We start from the raw sequence: 15820 nt of genomic DNA, 5'->3' as shown, positions 1-15820 counted from the left end.
GGGGTAATATCCTTTTAGCAGCGGGAAGCCACACCGCTTATGGGAAATGAGGTCCTAATTGTGAGAAACGCTGCGCTTACAGTTTCAATGGTGTGAGATTGAACTGAACAGATTGTCAATGGTAGTGTATATTTATAATGATGCGAAGAATGGCAGCTAGCTTGACTGAGAGAGATACTCACAGTGATCAGGAAAATAACTCCTGTACATTGTTATCCAAGCCAATAAATCGCTTCACTTTGATTGGCCACACAATGGCCCGCAGTCAGTAGAATTAGTTTTCATCACAGCATAGAGAAAAGCATTCGGTACACAGTAGGTCACAGCTAGGATTGGGCATTGAGAACTGGTTCCAACTTAGAATCGTTTAAAATATAATATATATAATAATATATATAATAATAACAAATAATCTTTTGGTCATGAATTTGCTGACCACTAATCCAATTGATGGGGGAGCCTGCATGTGTTTTTTTTATCAGAAATTAAATATAATAATATTACAAATGAAAGGAAAACTCCTTTGAGCATAATAATACAGAAATGTATGCCAACACACAAATTTTTTTTCTATTTTGCTGGTCCCTCTGTGCATGATCAGATATAGAATCAGTTTATTAAACTGTATTTTATGGGTTTTGCTTCCACCTGATGGTCTGAATGCTGGCTCTGGGTCTGTCTTCTACCATATAATGGTAGAACGGCTCATTGTGATGACAATGTGTGTATCAGCAGGTGTCCATCCTTACTGGATCGGGGATCTGGACAGCATCATCATGAAGACCCCAGAGCTGTATAGCAGTCATCCTCAAGGGAATGGTGGTTTCTATGGAAACAGGAAGTCTTTGTCCCAGCAGCTGGAGTTTCCTCACACCGCTACACAAGTACTTGATTTTTCTGATATCACAAACAGAATACATTAAAGATCACACCTGGTGCCACAGTTCATTCATTAATCATTGAAGTAATTCATTGTGTTCCTCCTAAGAAAAATGGAGGCTGAAATGAAGGCAAATTCAATAAACCAATACATACACTGACACCAGTTTTATCTGTAGGTCCATTTGAGTGTTGGAGCTGATTTATTCTCTGCTGGAAGTCAGTAGTGTAACATCAGGTCTCCACCAGACACCCCTAGTGACCCAACTGGGATATTTGATGTAGTCTGAAAAGTTCAACAGACTTGACTTCAGTAAAGTTGATTCTTCATAGGACTACCAACTTGCCAAAGTGAGCAACTGCTTAGGTTTAATGTGCCACCACTTAAGCACAATCAATTACACGATCAGGTCATTGAAGTGGGCCCTGCTTTATTTTGCTTAATTATTGAATGTTCTTAAATGACTTGGTATTTAATCAAATGACCGCAGCCAATCTGGGGCCAGTAACTGACTGGGGACAGTTAACTAACTTGTGGTAAACAGTGAAAGTAACGTATTTGAAAGGATTAAGTGGTCAAACATGGTACTGAACCACAGTCTCCATTATAAAAAAAAAAAAAAGTACAATCATGAAATACATACTACTTAGATATTATTGTAGCTGATTTTGTGCTGAATACAAAAAAAGTCATGGCACTATACTGCTTACATTTGTTCAGGTTGACAACATTGTTGCAATTAGTGCAGCCAAAATCATCTGTCTAAAAAAATGCTCTCAGACATCAGGGGGTTAATAGGGGCCCAGCAGCATATGTTTTGCTTTGGGGCCCCCCAGCAGATGAATCCGGCCATAATTGGAGCAGGAAACTCACAGGAGTCAGTCTGATCTATTACAGAGAACAGTCGGCAGCCTGGCAGTTCTCTAAATCATTAAGTTCGATCTGTGGTTCTTACTGTTAGTTTAGGTAAAACAAAGGTCAAGATGTTATTACTGACTGGTCATAAATAATTCAATCATGATATAATTAATAATGAATGTGTGTCACATGTTGCTCCTCCCCAGCCTGTTCCCCGTCCCTCCCGCTCTCTCAGCTCTGCCCAGCTGCTACACTCCTGCAACAACGTGCAAGCCTTCATCATCTGTAATGTTGTGCTGATGAAGGGTCACGGCAAGGTAGGAACCACACACCACCACCAAAACTGTCGCTTTTTTTAGAGGAAATAACTCTTCATACCAGCAGGCGGCAGTAATGTATTCGTCAATCAGAAAAGGGAAACCAGATATACAGTCAACAAGACAGCGTTTGACTGAATCAGCTACGTGTCGACGTAATTAGGTTTAGGCGTGAGGAGTGGGGATTGGTCAGGGTAAGCTAATCAGAGGCAGAATACAGCGGCGCACGAGGCACGTCCTTTGACGTTGACATGTATTTTCATGCTACACTGGTTACAGAAAATGAGCCAAACAAAGTTGTCACTCAACTGCAATGTGCTTTTCTATGCCGTGACAAGAGTGTGTGAAAGAAACATACATTTTTGTTAAATTTGACTAATTTAGTGGTCAGCTGGCCGGCTAGTTAGCTAGTGTGAGTAACGTTACATTCCGGTACGATACACACAGACATCGTAGCTTCAGCGAGACGTCATCCGTGCGACTTTGAAGTGTGTAGTCTTTCTAATGACGTATTTTCACAGTCTTATACTTCAACAGTTTAACGATAAAACGAGACCTTCTTGACTTGCAAAATTATCTTTGAAACTGACGAACATCATATGTGTAATCCAGGGCTTAATTTAAAAGGGATCAAAAAATAATTTGTCTTTCCCCATTTACCACCATTCATATTTTTTCCAAATTAAGGTCCCATGGCAGTCCACCAGAATTTTCTTAAGTTGAACGGCCAATCACAGTGATCCTCTCACCCACAGCTCGACAACTATTCAACAATACACTTTTGTTGATATTATGATAAAAATGTATGGGGTGTAATTAGTGCCTCTAGTTTTTTATTTTAGTTTATTAGTTTATATAGTAGCTGCTCATAATGCATAACATTCTAGTTCAAAGAATGATCTTGACACACATTGGTCCACTTGTTAGCTTTTTCCAGAGCTTTCAACTGCATTTCAAGTTCTTCATCAGCAAATGGAGTTTGCTCAGTGTCAGCCGGAACAACTTCAATATCTTTACACTGTGTGTAAGCAAACTCCATCAGCTTCTGCTCTTTACATTAACTACTCTTTCCCAGGTCAAGAATGAACTTTGACACTAAACTATTGCTAGTCTTGATTTACTTCTCCTCGCTGTACCAATTATGTACATACCAGTGTTAGCCAAAGTGTAAAACTGTTCCTTTAATTATGATTATGATAGATAAGATCCAGGAATGTTGGACCGGGATACATGATAACCTATGTCGGATTGCAGGGATCCAGGTTCCATTCAGACCGAGATTATTTGTTCTGGGAGATGGGTCAATTCTAAGCGGGATGGATAAGCACATAAGAAGCTGGGTCCAGACTAGTTTAATGATAGCAAGACAGATTCTTTTAAGAGGATGAAGGGGTGCTGTTAATCCAGGAGTGGGCTTGTGAGATGACTAGGTAAATTATATGCCAGGTAGGATGTCTATACTAGAAAATGGCAAAAGTATCTGAACTTTCTGGAGGGAAGCTTTGTGCTGGGGAGAGATGTGTATGATGGGCTTATGGTGTTGATATTTACATATGTTAATTTGGTTTATTGTCTATTATATTACTATTTTGTTGAATGGTCATGAATATTGTAGTTAGTGTCATCTTTTTTTGATTTATGTCTGGGTGGGGAGTGATGATGAATAAGGGGGGCGGGGGGGGTTTCATGTTGCAAATTGTATGTTTTTTATGTTGTTACAAAAAAATGTTAATCACAAAAAAGGTTGTGATTGTATTGTTGTCGATGTTAATCAGTGATAATGCTATTAATAATAATTGTGCTGCTGTTCCCAGGGTCTGGGCTTCAGTATAGTGGGCGGGAGGGACAGCATGTATGGACCAATGGGGATCTATGTGAAGACCATCTTCCCTGGAGGGGCAGCGGCTGCTGATGGACGGCTGCAGGAGGGTGAGGGACAACATGCTGCACATGAAGTTCATACACACACAGTGTTTGAGTCAGGGATGTCCCGATCACTATAAAGTGGCTATATGTAACTTTCAGTTTGTGTTGATTGTAGCGGCCGCTTTGGACAAAAGTGTTTTCACCACACCTGCTGTCGTAAAGGTCTTTTCTTTACGGTGCTTTATTGCCTACTGTATATTACTGAGTTAGCGTTACCGGGAGGTCAAATAGTTGCGATGAATATTTTGCTCAGACTGAAAATCATTAATTTACAATAAGAGAATACGTTAGAATACGTTAATAAGTGTTGCACACGGTAACTTAGCCTACTTTGGATGTATCGTGAGCTAAACCGGGTATCACTGTCACTGTGTCATGAGCCAAAGCCTTAAGAGATTGTTGTAGCAACCAACGTAATAATAACGGGTGAGGCTATTTGCACCCCTGGCACAATTAGCAGTGTATGCTATTCGTACCCTGGTGCAATTAGAAGTGCTATTCGTACCCTGGTGCAATTAGAAATGAAAGCTATTCGTACACCGCCGGTGCACACAGCAATGAGTTCTATTAATACCCCGTCTGGTACAAATGTCAATGTATGCTATTTGCACCCCTGTGCATTTACAGTGCCTTGGCATATAGTTACACACAGTTATCCATACTACTCATGTATTACCTTTTTGGAATATTATCGTTGCAGTGTCCAATATTTCGCACACAGAGAGACGCTAATACATACACTTGCGTGGGCTGCAATATTTTTTTTACTGGGTGGTAGGGGAAGATTCATGAATATTCATTAGGGAACTCATCACTGATTGGCTCGCCCTGACATTCTTACCCTAACCATAACCAATCCCACTCCTCCTACCTAAACCTAACCAACCCAACCAGAGCAGGCAACGAGTACTAGCCATTCAGGGATGAGTCCCCTAATGAATATTCATGAGTCTTCCCCTACCACCCTGCAAAAATAATTTCACGTTCGCGGGCCTTGACTTGCGCAATGGCATGCAAATTATCCAATCCAAAATTAAAAAAACAAGATCACCTCACTGGGGAATCAAACTCCAGACTCCCAGACCAATGCTCTAACCACTCACCTAGCAGTTCTTACAGAATGTTGTACAACTGTTTACCACTTGGTGTCAGGTCATTTATTATCATCAGATGAAAACATTTAAAAGTTACATATATTAACTTTAAAGTCAAGCATTCTAAAATCGTCGCATATTTGAATGCAGTGTTAATGGACACTATTTTCCCTATTATCACTGTGTGTCAGCTGATATGTCACAGAGTATAGATGCAGCCTTTAATGCTCTCAGATCTTCTGTTTCTGTGTCTGCATAGGGGATGAGATCCTGGAGCTGAATGGAGAGTCACTACATGGTCTGACTCATGATGAAGCCCTGCACAAGTTCAAAGTATGGCAACTACATTATAATCCTACTAGTCTCGCATTGCCAGACCTTCCTCCACAGCACTGCAGAGGAAGGTCTGGCTAGTCCACACAGCATTCTGGAATGGGAAAAAAACGTGTTCTGGTTGATTGGCATTTCTTTAAACCAATCACAATCGTCTTGGGCGGTGCTTGGCGCCGGACGGAGCCACGGTGCCTCTGCAAAATAGCCTCGGGAAGGAACTTGTTTTGGTGGAACATGTACGTTCAAAAGTTGTTTTAGTCGTGCAACAGAAAACTCAGATTGTACAGATAGTCTAGCTAGCTGTCTGGATTTACCCTGCAGAGATCTGAGCAGTTAATCACAGTCCTCATAAATCCACAGAATTTAGAACACCAACACAAAGAAAGCGGAAGGTAACGGACATCCGGCCTAAATGAGGGAAATCTGGCGGACTTTCCGGTGGCAACAGAGCAATCCTGGAAATGAAACGTAGTTGATATAGACTATGATCCTACTAACAGTATTCCTCTCAGTGCAGGGTTTTTTATTATCAAAATAAAGAGCCATAAAATGTCAAGTCATAACAGAAGTTATCTCAAGACACTTTTTATATAGAGAAAGTCTAGACTAAACTGTATAATTTACAGAGACCCAACATTTCCCTAGGAGCAGCGGGAATACTAAAATTACTTAGTTTTTTTAGATAGACACACACAAAAGTATATAATTAATAATAAATAAATATATAATAGTATTCAATTCAAATTCAGTTCTTACAGATTACATCCTCAACATCGTATTTAGTTTTGGGTGGGGGTGTTAATAAGGGCCCAAAGCTCATTTGTGCATCACATCTTCAACAAAGGATCAACCCCATTTACAACAAAAACAAGCAGCCAGCCAACCTTTTTCTGCAGGTGTTCGGACCTCTCTGAAGTAAATTAAGAAAGAGTTTGGCTTTTTAACATAATTGTGTGTGCAGCAGTGCCCCCTTGTTGCTAACCAGCAGCAGCAGCTTTAGTTTAAGTTTCACTTTCAGTTGTAAATTTCCATCAGAAGTCAATTGATTGTGCTGCAGAGCAGAGTGCCAGTGCTGTTTTCTCCTGCTGCATTTTTTCTTCCTACATTGTTGCCTTGGACACTATTTGTCCTTATGTACTTTATATATTACTAAAATTTTTAAAAGGAATTGTTCTTCGTATATCTGTTGTTCATTGGAGTTTTCTAATGTCAAATCACTAAATTGATAACATGGCTTTTAGTTATGACTCAGCATTTTCTGTTGCTATAAGTTGTGGGTTTGCACCATACTTTGGGTATCTGTATTGGTTTTATCTCATTTCTGTTTGTCTTTTGCTTTTTGTTAGAGTTTTACAGTATAAAACAATAAGGAAAGGAAAGTTTCTTAGTCAAACCCCAAGAAAAGTTACGCCTTGTGTTTTTTGGAGAACTTTACACTGTTAGCTAACTGTTGACCTTTGAAGAAGCAACTCATTGCAAGGACAGTATAGCATGCATTTAGCATTGATTTGAAATATGAAATTTCTCTGTGCAGCAGAACAGAAAGGGCCTGCTGACGGTGGTGGTGAGGACCAGCCTGCGTGTGGGTGCCCTGAGGGGCCCAGTGCAGGCCGCTCAGCTGTGCAGGTCCCGCTCCCTCAGCTCCACCACGGGCATGGCCCGGGTCAGCGCCGACATGGGAGACTACAACTACCTTAACAACACGCAGAGTGTCCCGGGCCATCCTGGGCCTGCTAAGCCCAGAGACCGCATCATGATGGAGATCATCCTGCAGAAAGGTCAGCCACGGTGGAAAGTAGGGTTCAGAATCAGAATCTGAATCAGGTTTATTGCCAAGCAAGTTACACTTAACAAGGCATTTGCCTTGGTGGTTGGTGCATACATAAACAAACATATATAACATTAATATAAAATAAACAATAAATACAGAAACAAATACAAAATAGCTGTTTAATATTAAGAAAAAAGAGGCTGAATGGTTTATTGCAGGATGTCCAACATGTTTAGGATATATTCAATTCAATTCAATTTTATTTATAGTATCAAATCACAAGGGACCGTTCGGTATTTATGGAATGGACCACTGGAGGAAAATAGGAGAGGGTCATGTCTTTTTATTCTTTGTTGAGGGGAGGGTCATCCAAAATTTTTCAGTCCAGAGGGTCACCCAACTTTTGTATTCATGAAACAGCAAAATTTCAAAGTGGCTTGCATATTTTTCCATGTAGCTCTTAGTCTCGGCCCTCCTTCGTCTCGGCCCTCCTTCGCTGACCCATGAGTTTGCTGGGGGCAGGGGGAGCTTCCCCCCTGGTGGCTGTAACGGATAATTGCATTGTTTAAAAAATGAGTGGAATAATTACATCTGGCATGACCAGATATTTTATAAATATTTTAAATAACACAAAACAACTAAATGGTGGTAGGTAATACATCTGATTTCTGATGACTTTAGTAAAAAAAATATTTCCTGGCTGACGATAGGAGCAGTAGGACGTAAAAAACGAAAATGACTGTTGCTAGTCTGGACATCTTACCGTGCCAAGGTTGCAATAAAGGTTTCCTAAATGCCATGTATATACATTTGATGTCATCTTACTAATTTATTGCGGGTTTTGTGTAGATTTGGACTTACGTTTATTCCACTTTGTTTAATCGGCGAAGTGGAGGAAGCCTAGTGACGAGTCCATAGCAACCAGTTTGTGTGTTGAATGTTACCCAGAGTGCTTTGCTGAATGTTCTCAATATTTTATTGTTTTATTTCATGTGAATACTAGTTTACTAGAGGAGTAACTTAGTATTTGAAGTAATGCAGTATTGCAGGAAGTGTGCATTTAGTTTCCATGCTTATTGTGTTTCGACAACAACATTAGTGAGTAAATCTACTGAAATGGCCACCACACCATAACAGAGGAGTGTGATGCGTCAGATGAGAATGCAGAGGTTTAGTCACTTATGTCATGGCTGTATAAAACAATCAAAATCTGTATATATTTGCAAAGTGCAAACCAGTACAGAAGATATTGATAAATTATTGGGGGAGGGTCATAGAATTGTTTTTACTTTTGAGGGGAGGGTCATGTCTCTTTTGGCTAAAGGTCCCAAAACTCCTCCGGTGGCCCCTTAAATAAATAACAAACAGTCCCTAACAAGATTTATGTCAGGACACTTTACAGATAGAATAGGTCTAGACCACACTCTATAATTTACAAAGACCCAACAATTCCAGTAATTACCCCGAGAGCAAGCATTTAGTGCAACAGTGGCGAGGAAAAACTCCCTTTTAAGCAGAAACCTTGAGTGGTGTGGAAAACTTCCTTTTAGGGAGAAACCTCGGACAGACCCAGGCTCTTGGTAGGCGGTGTCTGACGGTGCCGGTTGGGGGTATGATGAACAGTGGCTATTATAGTCACAACAAAGATAATTGAACTATGACTGGAAATAGTAGTTTGTAGTAGTTTGTGGTGTAGCAGGGCACTGCAGGGCATAGCAGAGCGTATATATATATATATATATATAGTGGGAGGGATCTGGCTTAATCAGTGTCAGGGGGGGGGTCTGGGGCCTTTTTAATGATGCTGACTGCAGAGGGGAGAGTTTTTATGGCGTGAGGTTTTGCACCTGGTGGACCGCACTCTCCTGCTAGAGGGGAGGGGTTCAAGCTGTATTATTATTATTATTATTATTATTATTATTATTATTATTATTACTGATGAATCATTTAAATATTTGTGGTAATTTATCATTTAAAATACCAAAAGAATCCACTTACAGTTTCTCCAATGGACATGCTTGGTTTTCTGAGTTGCATCTGATCATGAATAGAATATTAAGTAGGTTTATTACAGTTTTTTGTTTTGGTTACTGTTGACAAAATAAGCAATTTTCACAAGAGAGATTTTTGGTCAAAAGATGGATCCTAATTTTCCCATAATGCAGCCGATAGACTCTTTTGGCTATAGAGCTCAACAGTGTCGTTCGGGAAGTAAAAAAATCATTGATTTTCTCCATAAGGATTTTGATAATCCTCCGAGGTAGACTGACCACGAGCTCTGAGGTTGTGAAACGTTTCTGCTCCTGTAGAAGTTAGAAGTCCGTATGAAATCAACCTGGTTTTAAGAAAAACATGTTTTATTTGCTATCTTATGGAGAAATACTACCCACAATCCTAAGCATAACAGCTACATCCCTGATTGGTCTAACTCGCTGTTACTGTGAAAATGTTTACCGTACCCGCTCAAACGGCTAGAGCTTCTATGATAGTTTCTGTACAGTCTTGTACCTTTGCCTTTTTTGTTATTTTCAAAATGTTCTTTTGCGCCAAATCAAATGCTTAGTTCCAGGCTTAAAACTCTTTATCTTTATATAATGAAACGTCAACAGAGATATTTAAAGGGATACTTCACTGATTTAGCATTTAGCTTTGTATGAGTAGAAACCCGATAGTATTTCTGAATGACCGTGCTTCCCTCCCTCATGTCCCCCTGAGACGAGAGATCTCTGCATTTGGGGCCTGGAAAAAATCTTCCGATGACGTAAAATGACGATTTTTGCGTCATCGGAAGATTTTTGGGCCAGAGGCAAGGACTACAGCCAGTAGTAGGATCTACTTCCGCATGTTTTCAACACGCCCACAGGGAGTTGGACTGCAGAGTCTGGCCGAGGTATTCCGAATGAAAACGACTGTCAGCCATCTTGAAGCTTCGCTAAACAGGCTCTCGGTTTTCAGCAGAAAACATTTACAACAATTATCTGCATTCAAACTACCGGACGTGTGTACCACCGGGATACATCGATACAGATCAGAGAATATGCAGGAAACGTTATTACAGACGGAATACTCGGCACACGCATTGCCGGTGGAAAGCTAACGCTAGCTGTCCACCTGTCCCATCCATCCTGCTTGCAAGTGTCTGCTCATTAAACAACAAGCTGGACTACATCCTCCTCCAACGAAACTCCCAACGTGAGTTCAGAGACTGCTGTGTTTTTGTTTTTGTGGAAACATGCCTGAACAACAGTGTACCGGCACCGTGACTATCCAGCTACCAGGCTGCTCTCGCCGGCCCGTGGAGGTGGGCTGTGTTAAACGGACTGGTGTAGAAATAAAATCCAACTAGCTACTGCTAACTGCTGGTGGAGCTTGTGACTGTTAAATGCCGACCATTCGACATTCCACGCTAATTCACGGCTGTGTTTATACTCTGTGTTTAGCTACACCAATGCTAGTATGCGTTAGATGAACTTTACGGATCCTGCTTGCAAGTGACCGCTCATTTAGACCACAAACTGGACTACATCCAACTTCAACGAAACTCCCAACGTGAGTTCAGAGACTGCTGTGTTTTTGTTGTTGTGGAAACATGCCTGAATAGTGTACCGGACTGTCCAGCTACCAGGCCTGCTAGCCCTCCAAGCTAGAGATGCTCTGTCGCCGGGTAAAAGAGGTGGGCTGTGTTAACACATAGTGGTGCAGAAATGTGGTGATTTGTATCCATTTAACTGCTAACTGCTGGTGGAGTTTGTGACTGTTAAATGCCGACCATTCTACATTGCACGCTAATTCAAGGCTGTGTTTATGCTCGGTGTTTACAGCCTACCAAGCGCTAATGCTAGTATTTGTTAGCTGAACTTTACGGAGCCAATAAAGTGTGTGTACTAAATGTAGCCTGTTTCGTATGTCGTTTTTATATAATGTCGTTTTTATATATTTTAAATGTGTTACACCACTTGAGTCACAATGAAACGTTTTGTGTATATGGTTGAAATGACAATAAAACATGCTTGAGTTGCGTTGAATGCCTCTGTCTGTCTGTCAAGCGGTAGGCGTGGCTTGGGAGTGGACTCAAAGCAATGAAGCAGGTGCATTCTGGGATTTGGTGTTTTTCATCCATATAAGACCAAAACACATTTTCTGGCTTTTCTCGGCCTAGAAGGCACCAATTTTTTTTACATTTCTACTACATAAGTGACCCAATTTAAAGATATATTCAGCTTTCCAGCGGTGAAATATTCCTTTAATGTTTGTTTCCTGCATGTCTTCCCCCTTTCTCTCCCCTTTTGTGATTAAAAGCAAAAATGCCCCAAAAAAAACAATAAAATAAAAATAAAAAGGGGCAGTCACTGTTGTGTCTATTAGATAGATAGATAACAACATTATGTCACTGGGACATCTGATTGGTTATTCACCCGTTACCCACATTCTTTATCTTCAAACTCCTCACTCACAGTCGATAATGCTGGCTTTCTGCTGTAAATTTGTTTCCGAGCCATGAATCAGTCTTCACAAAGGTGGTTATGGGGCCTCGCCTCGCACTCCCCACCACTAGTAAACTGACAGGTAGTCTGTGTGTGGAATCTTTAGAAATCAAACAGCCACCTTTAATGATAGACAGTATCATAATTAATCCTATCCTAATAAACCTTTATATGCGTGTGTGATTTCCCAGAGGCCGGTGTTGGTCTGGGTATTGGACTGTGCTGTGTTCCATCTGGTGACGGCTGCCCTGGGATCTACATCCACACCCTCTCTCCTGGGTCAGTCGCACACATGGACGGCAGACTGCGGTAAGGATCACTAACTACAGGGCTGTATACATGATTGGAAAGATGCCTACTATACTAAAATGCAACAGTACGGTAAAGTATAGCAGGCATTTAGCATTGATTTTTGACTAGGGTTTTGTGAAGAAATACAATTTAGTCAGTTGCCAACACAGCAGATAGTGTTAGGTTCCACATTTAACAGGATGAGAGGTTAAAAGGTCAGAGTAGCATATATGACAATCAATATTATGTTATGTAATGCTCCTTATATATTTCTAAATTGAAAACATATCTGTATTCCCTGGCATTTTAAATAGTTTTCTGATGCTGTCTTTTGTCTTGTTGGCTGTTTTACTGTTTATTTGTTTTTGCTTTTACCCTGTTCAGCACTTTGGATAGCTCCGCTATGTTTAAATGTGCTATATAAATAAAATGTACTTACTTACTTACTCCTTATCTATAAGAGGGATTTAGAAAAAAAAGTCTAACTATCTATATATATATATATACTTCTACACCATTTAGCTGTCAGCATTTTAACCGTGTTTACTCCAGCTGCTAGCTAACGTTACCTGCTGCAAAGTGTAGTGTTAACTAGGGTGACATGCAGCGATGTTTAGGAGCATCAGAGAGAAGCGCAGCCGAAATCTGCGTTGCCAGTCCGGTAGATAACTGTTGTTAAGGCACCGGTGCCATAACAGCTGAATATTCTATCTCATGATGAAAAAGTAGAGACGATTGTAGACGAAAATGAAGTGAGATTTCATCTTAGTTTTTATTTTACGCAAAACATTTTAGTCTTATCTTTTTTCGTCAACAATAATGCATGTTATTTAGGTTTAGTCAGCGTTTTTGGACATTGGTGCAGTCTTGTCATCGTCTCGTCTTAGTCATGGAAAAAAAGGTCGTTGACGAACATATTTAGTCTCGTCTTGTTTGACGAAATTAACACTAAAAGAGAGTTATTGTTTGGAAAAGGTTTAGATTTTGATTGCAAAAATGCATAAGAAATATAAATTAATAGTTGTAAAAAAAGTTGGGACCATAGTGTAAGTGGTTTAATGCCCTTTGACGCCTCGTTGGGCATTAACCCTTACATATATATGCCTATATATATATATATATAATTTGCCTAACATACCCTTGTTCCTCAGGTTATTACTATTCATACTCTGGCACAAACTTATGTTTCTCTCCTCAGTGTTCTTTCTTTCTTTCTTTCTTTCTGTCTTTCCATCACCGTTTCCTGAACTTGCCCTCCCTACCTTTAGGTGTGGGGATGAGATCATGGAGATCAACGACACTGTGGTTTACAACATGGCGCTGAATGACGTCTACACAGTGCTGAGCCAATGTGCACCAGGTCCAGTCCACATCATCATCAGTCGACACCACGACCCCAAAGTATGCAACGCCTCCCCCTCACTTACCTTAACCAGTCCTAAGCCCGGGCTGGCTCAGTGTTAATGCTGCGTGCCACGGACTCCCTCTGGCTTTCAACTTGGTGTTCTGTTTTCAACAAGTTGGATGGAGATTCTGTGTGTGTGTGTGTTTGTGTGTGTGTGTGTGTGTGTGTGTGTGTGTGTGTGTGTGTGTGTGTGTGTGTGTGTGTGTGTGTGTGTGTGTGTGTGTGTTAGCTATTTGATACCGGTGACCTGTTTTCCTTAGAATGTTTCTGGGACTTCCTCCCAGTACATGCTCCTCGTAAAGCTGAGAGGGATTAAGCAGAACATGATGATGACTGAATCTGTAGGGCCTCAATAACAGGCAGTCATTGGCTGATGATGATGCCTGTGGGCAAGTTATGTAACACCCATTCCCCTGCAGCTGTTCAGTGGCCATACCTGGAGGTTTAGGGTTAAATAAAGGTAAAAAAAAAAAGACTGAGTGACCCATGCTAGCAGCTCTGTGAAGCTGTACTGAGGCCCAGCTGTGCTTTAAGATAAATGCTAACATGCTTACAACGACAACAAGTCCTCCAAACCATATGACCAGGATGTGATTTGTTGATCAGTGCTACTTCACCAATAGACCATATATAATATACCTAAAATAGAAGTATTTTAAACTTCTATAAGTAAAGCGCTGTAACGTGAACAAATCCGAGCGACGGTAGCTAGTTGTATTTAGCCACCAAAGAGCACCGGGACAGTGGCTACCAGTGGCAGTTGTTTAGCCGCCAATAGGTGACTATGAGCCAGCTACAGGCACCGCCAGATGGCGGTCCTTTCAGGGGTCGTTGTAGTGGCGTTTAGCCAGAAAAAGTGAGCGTCATGCGGCGATGACAGTCAAGTCTAGGCACCTAACGACTAGTTAAATTTAGTTTATTAAGTGAACTCCGTTCTCCGGCTTGAAAGCGCTGTGTTTTATGTTGACACCACCTTGTGCTATTTTCATATATTTCGTTATATTCAGTAGAATATTGAAGTTAATTAATATGTGTTTTGGCATGGCTGGCTGAGTGCCACTATATTTATGGTGTTGGAAGGGGAATATCATTCTTGCTTGTTGCGCATGATCAGAAAACATCCTTCCGTCTGCTTTTTTCACAAAGCGCACCCTGCATATGACCATATAGGTTGATTGTTCCTACCCTCTAATGCGACCCAAAAGAGCATTGAAAAATGGGGTCTTGACCAAGCGTCAGTGTTAACGAGTTAGGAGTGAGAATGTGTTGCCCCTACCCTGTCTGTGGCTCCTACAGAAGATGCAAATCTTTAAAAATGAGTCACAAACATGTAGTTTCATCTTAAAAACAATTGTAGATTTTAGCAAACTTTACTCAAACAAAATGACATAGTGGATTTGCTGGGGAAAGTTTTTTTAGCAGCAGATGAATGCACATTTGGCTCTGTAGTGAGTGTTCTGGGCAGCATGAGCGAGTCCAAATAAACTACAATGTGTGTGTCCATCAAGGAACATGCCATCCACTGCAACAATCAGTTTTTATTTTGACTTTGGATACACAAACTATCCTGGTTCAAAGGATCAAGTCATTGTTGAGTTGGTATTTTGGTGGCAATTATTGGTAATAAGAAACGTATAGAATTCTTTTTTGACATTAGACAATATTTGTTAATTGCCCTGCACACCAATTCTTTTAATCATCCTGACCTATGCATTCATATTGACAGTCCCATCCTCTGAACTCTGTGTGTCTCAGGTATCAGAGCAGCAGCTGAATGATGCTATCGCTCAGGCAGTGGAAAACAGCAAACTGAGAAAGGATAAGAGCCAGTGGAGTATCGATGGTGAAATATGTATTTGTTCATTATTATATTTTCTACAGTCACATGTTACTGTTCAGGGTAATGGTTGTTTGTCTAAACTCAAGCTGTCATACACAGCTTTCATCCATGTCCTTTTTTGCTTAACTGTGATTAAAAATAGTTTATGCTATGTACCGTTCACAAACCAATACATGCTGAATGTTATGTACATTTTTGCATTTATACAACATTTTTAAACCATTCACCAAATTTTTTTTGATAATGTATCTCCTACAGCTTAAATGCTACCAAGATGATTCATATGTACATACAGTGCTTCTTTGTAGATGGGTGCGTTTATTAGTAATAACTTTTCGAGTTATTAAAGTTGCACTCTATTTTGGGTTGCACTTCCATAATGTTGGGGGACTCACAATAGACAGATTATATATGGTCAAAATAGATACAGCAGAGGCCAAGATATGGTGACTTTTAGTTCCAAGTAGCACTACGCTCCAAAATAGGTCCTTCCCTTCCCATAATGTCTTTTTAATAAGACCATGCCTTGTTAATGCCCATATCTTTTAAAACACCTACATTTGTAACTAAGACTTGCTTTAATACATTTATAAATCTCTCTCCAGGACCAATCCAATGTTA

At 40.4% G+C, this 15820-nt stretch overlaps 1 protein-coding gene across 2 annotated transcripts in view; it reads left to right on the top strand.

The window, feature by feature from the left end:
• il16 (interleukin 16) overlaps window positions 1-15820 on the top strand; it is a 67015-nt gene that overhangs the window by 21264 nt on the left and 29931 nt on the right. Inside the window, exons 8-15 of one of the 2 annotated variants that reach the window (XM_039795362.1) lie at window positions 736-884; window positions 1945-2055; window positions 3870-3984; window positions 5335-5408; window positions 6946-7186; window positions 11855-11972; window positions 13223-13355; window positions 15115-15202. In XM_039795362.1, the coding sequence (XP_039651296.1) occupies window positions 736-884; window positions 1945-2055; window positions 3870-3984; window positions 5335-5408; window positions 6946-7186; window positions 11855-11972; window positions 13223-13355; window positions 15115-15202 (1029 nt within the window). Of the gene's footprint in view, window positions 1-735; window positions 885-1944; window positions 2056-3869; window positions 3985-5334; window positions 5409-6942; window positions 7187-11854; window positions 11973-13222; window positions 13356-15114; window positions 15203-15820 lie in introns of both variants that reach the window. The other variant, XM_039795361.1, reaches the window with a different exon arrangement.

The sequence above is a fragment of the Perca fluviatilis genome, chromosome 3, assembly GCF_010015445.1.
Source record: "Perca fluviatilis chromosome 3, GENO_Pfluv_1.0, whole genome shotgun sequence".
Lineage (NCBI taxonomy): Eukaryota > Metazoa > Chordata > Actinopteri > Perciformes > Percidae > Perca > Perca fluviatilis.
This window is presented reverse-complemented; position numbering and strand designations above follow the sequence as displayed.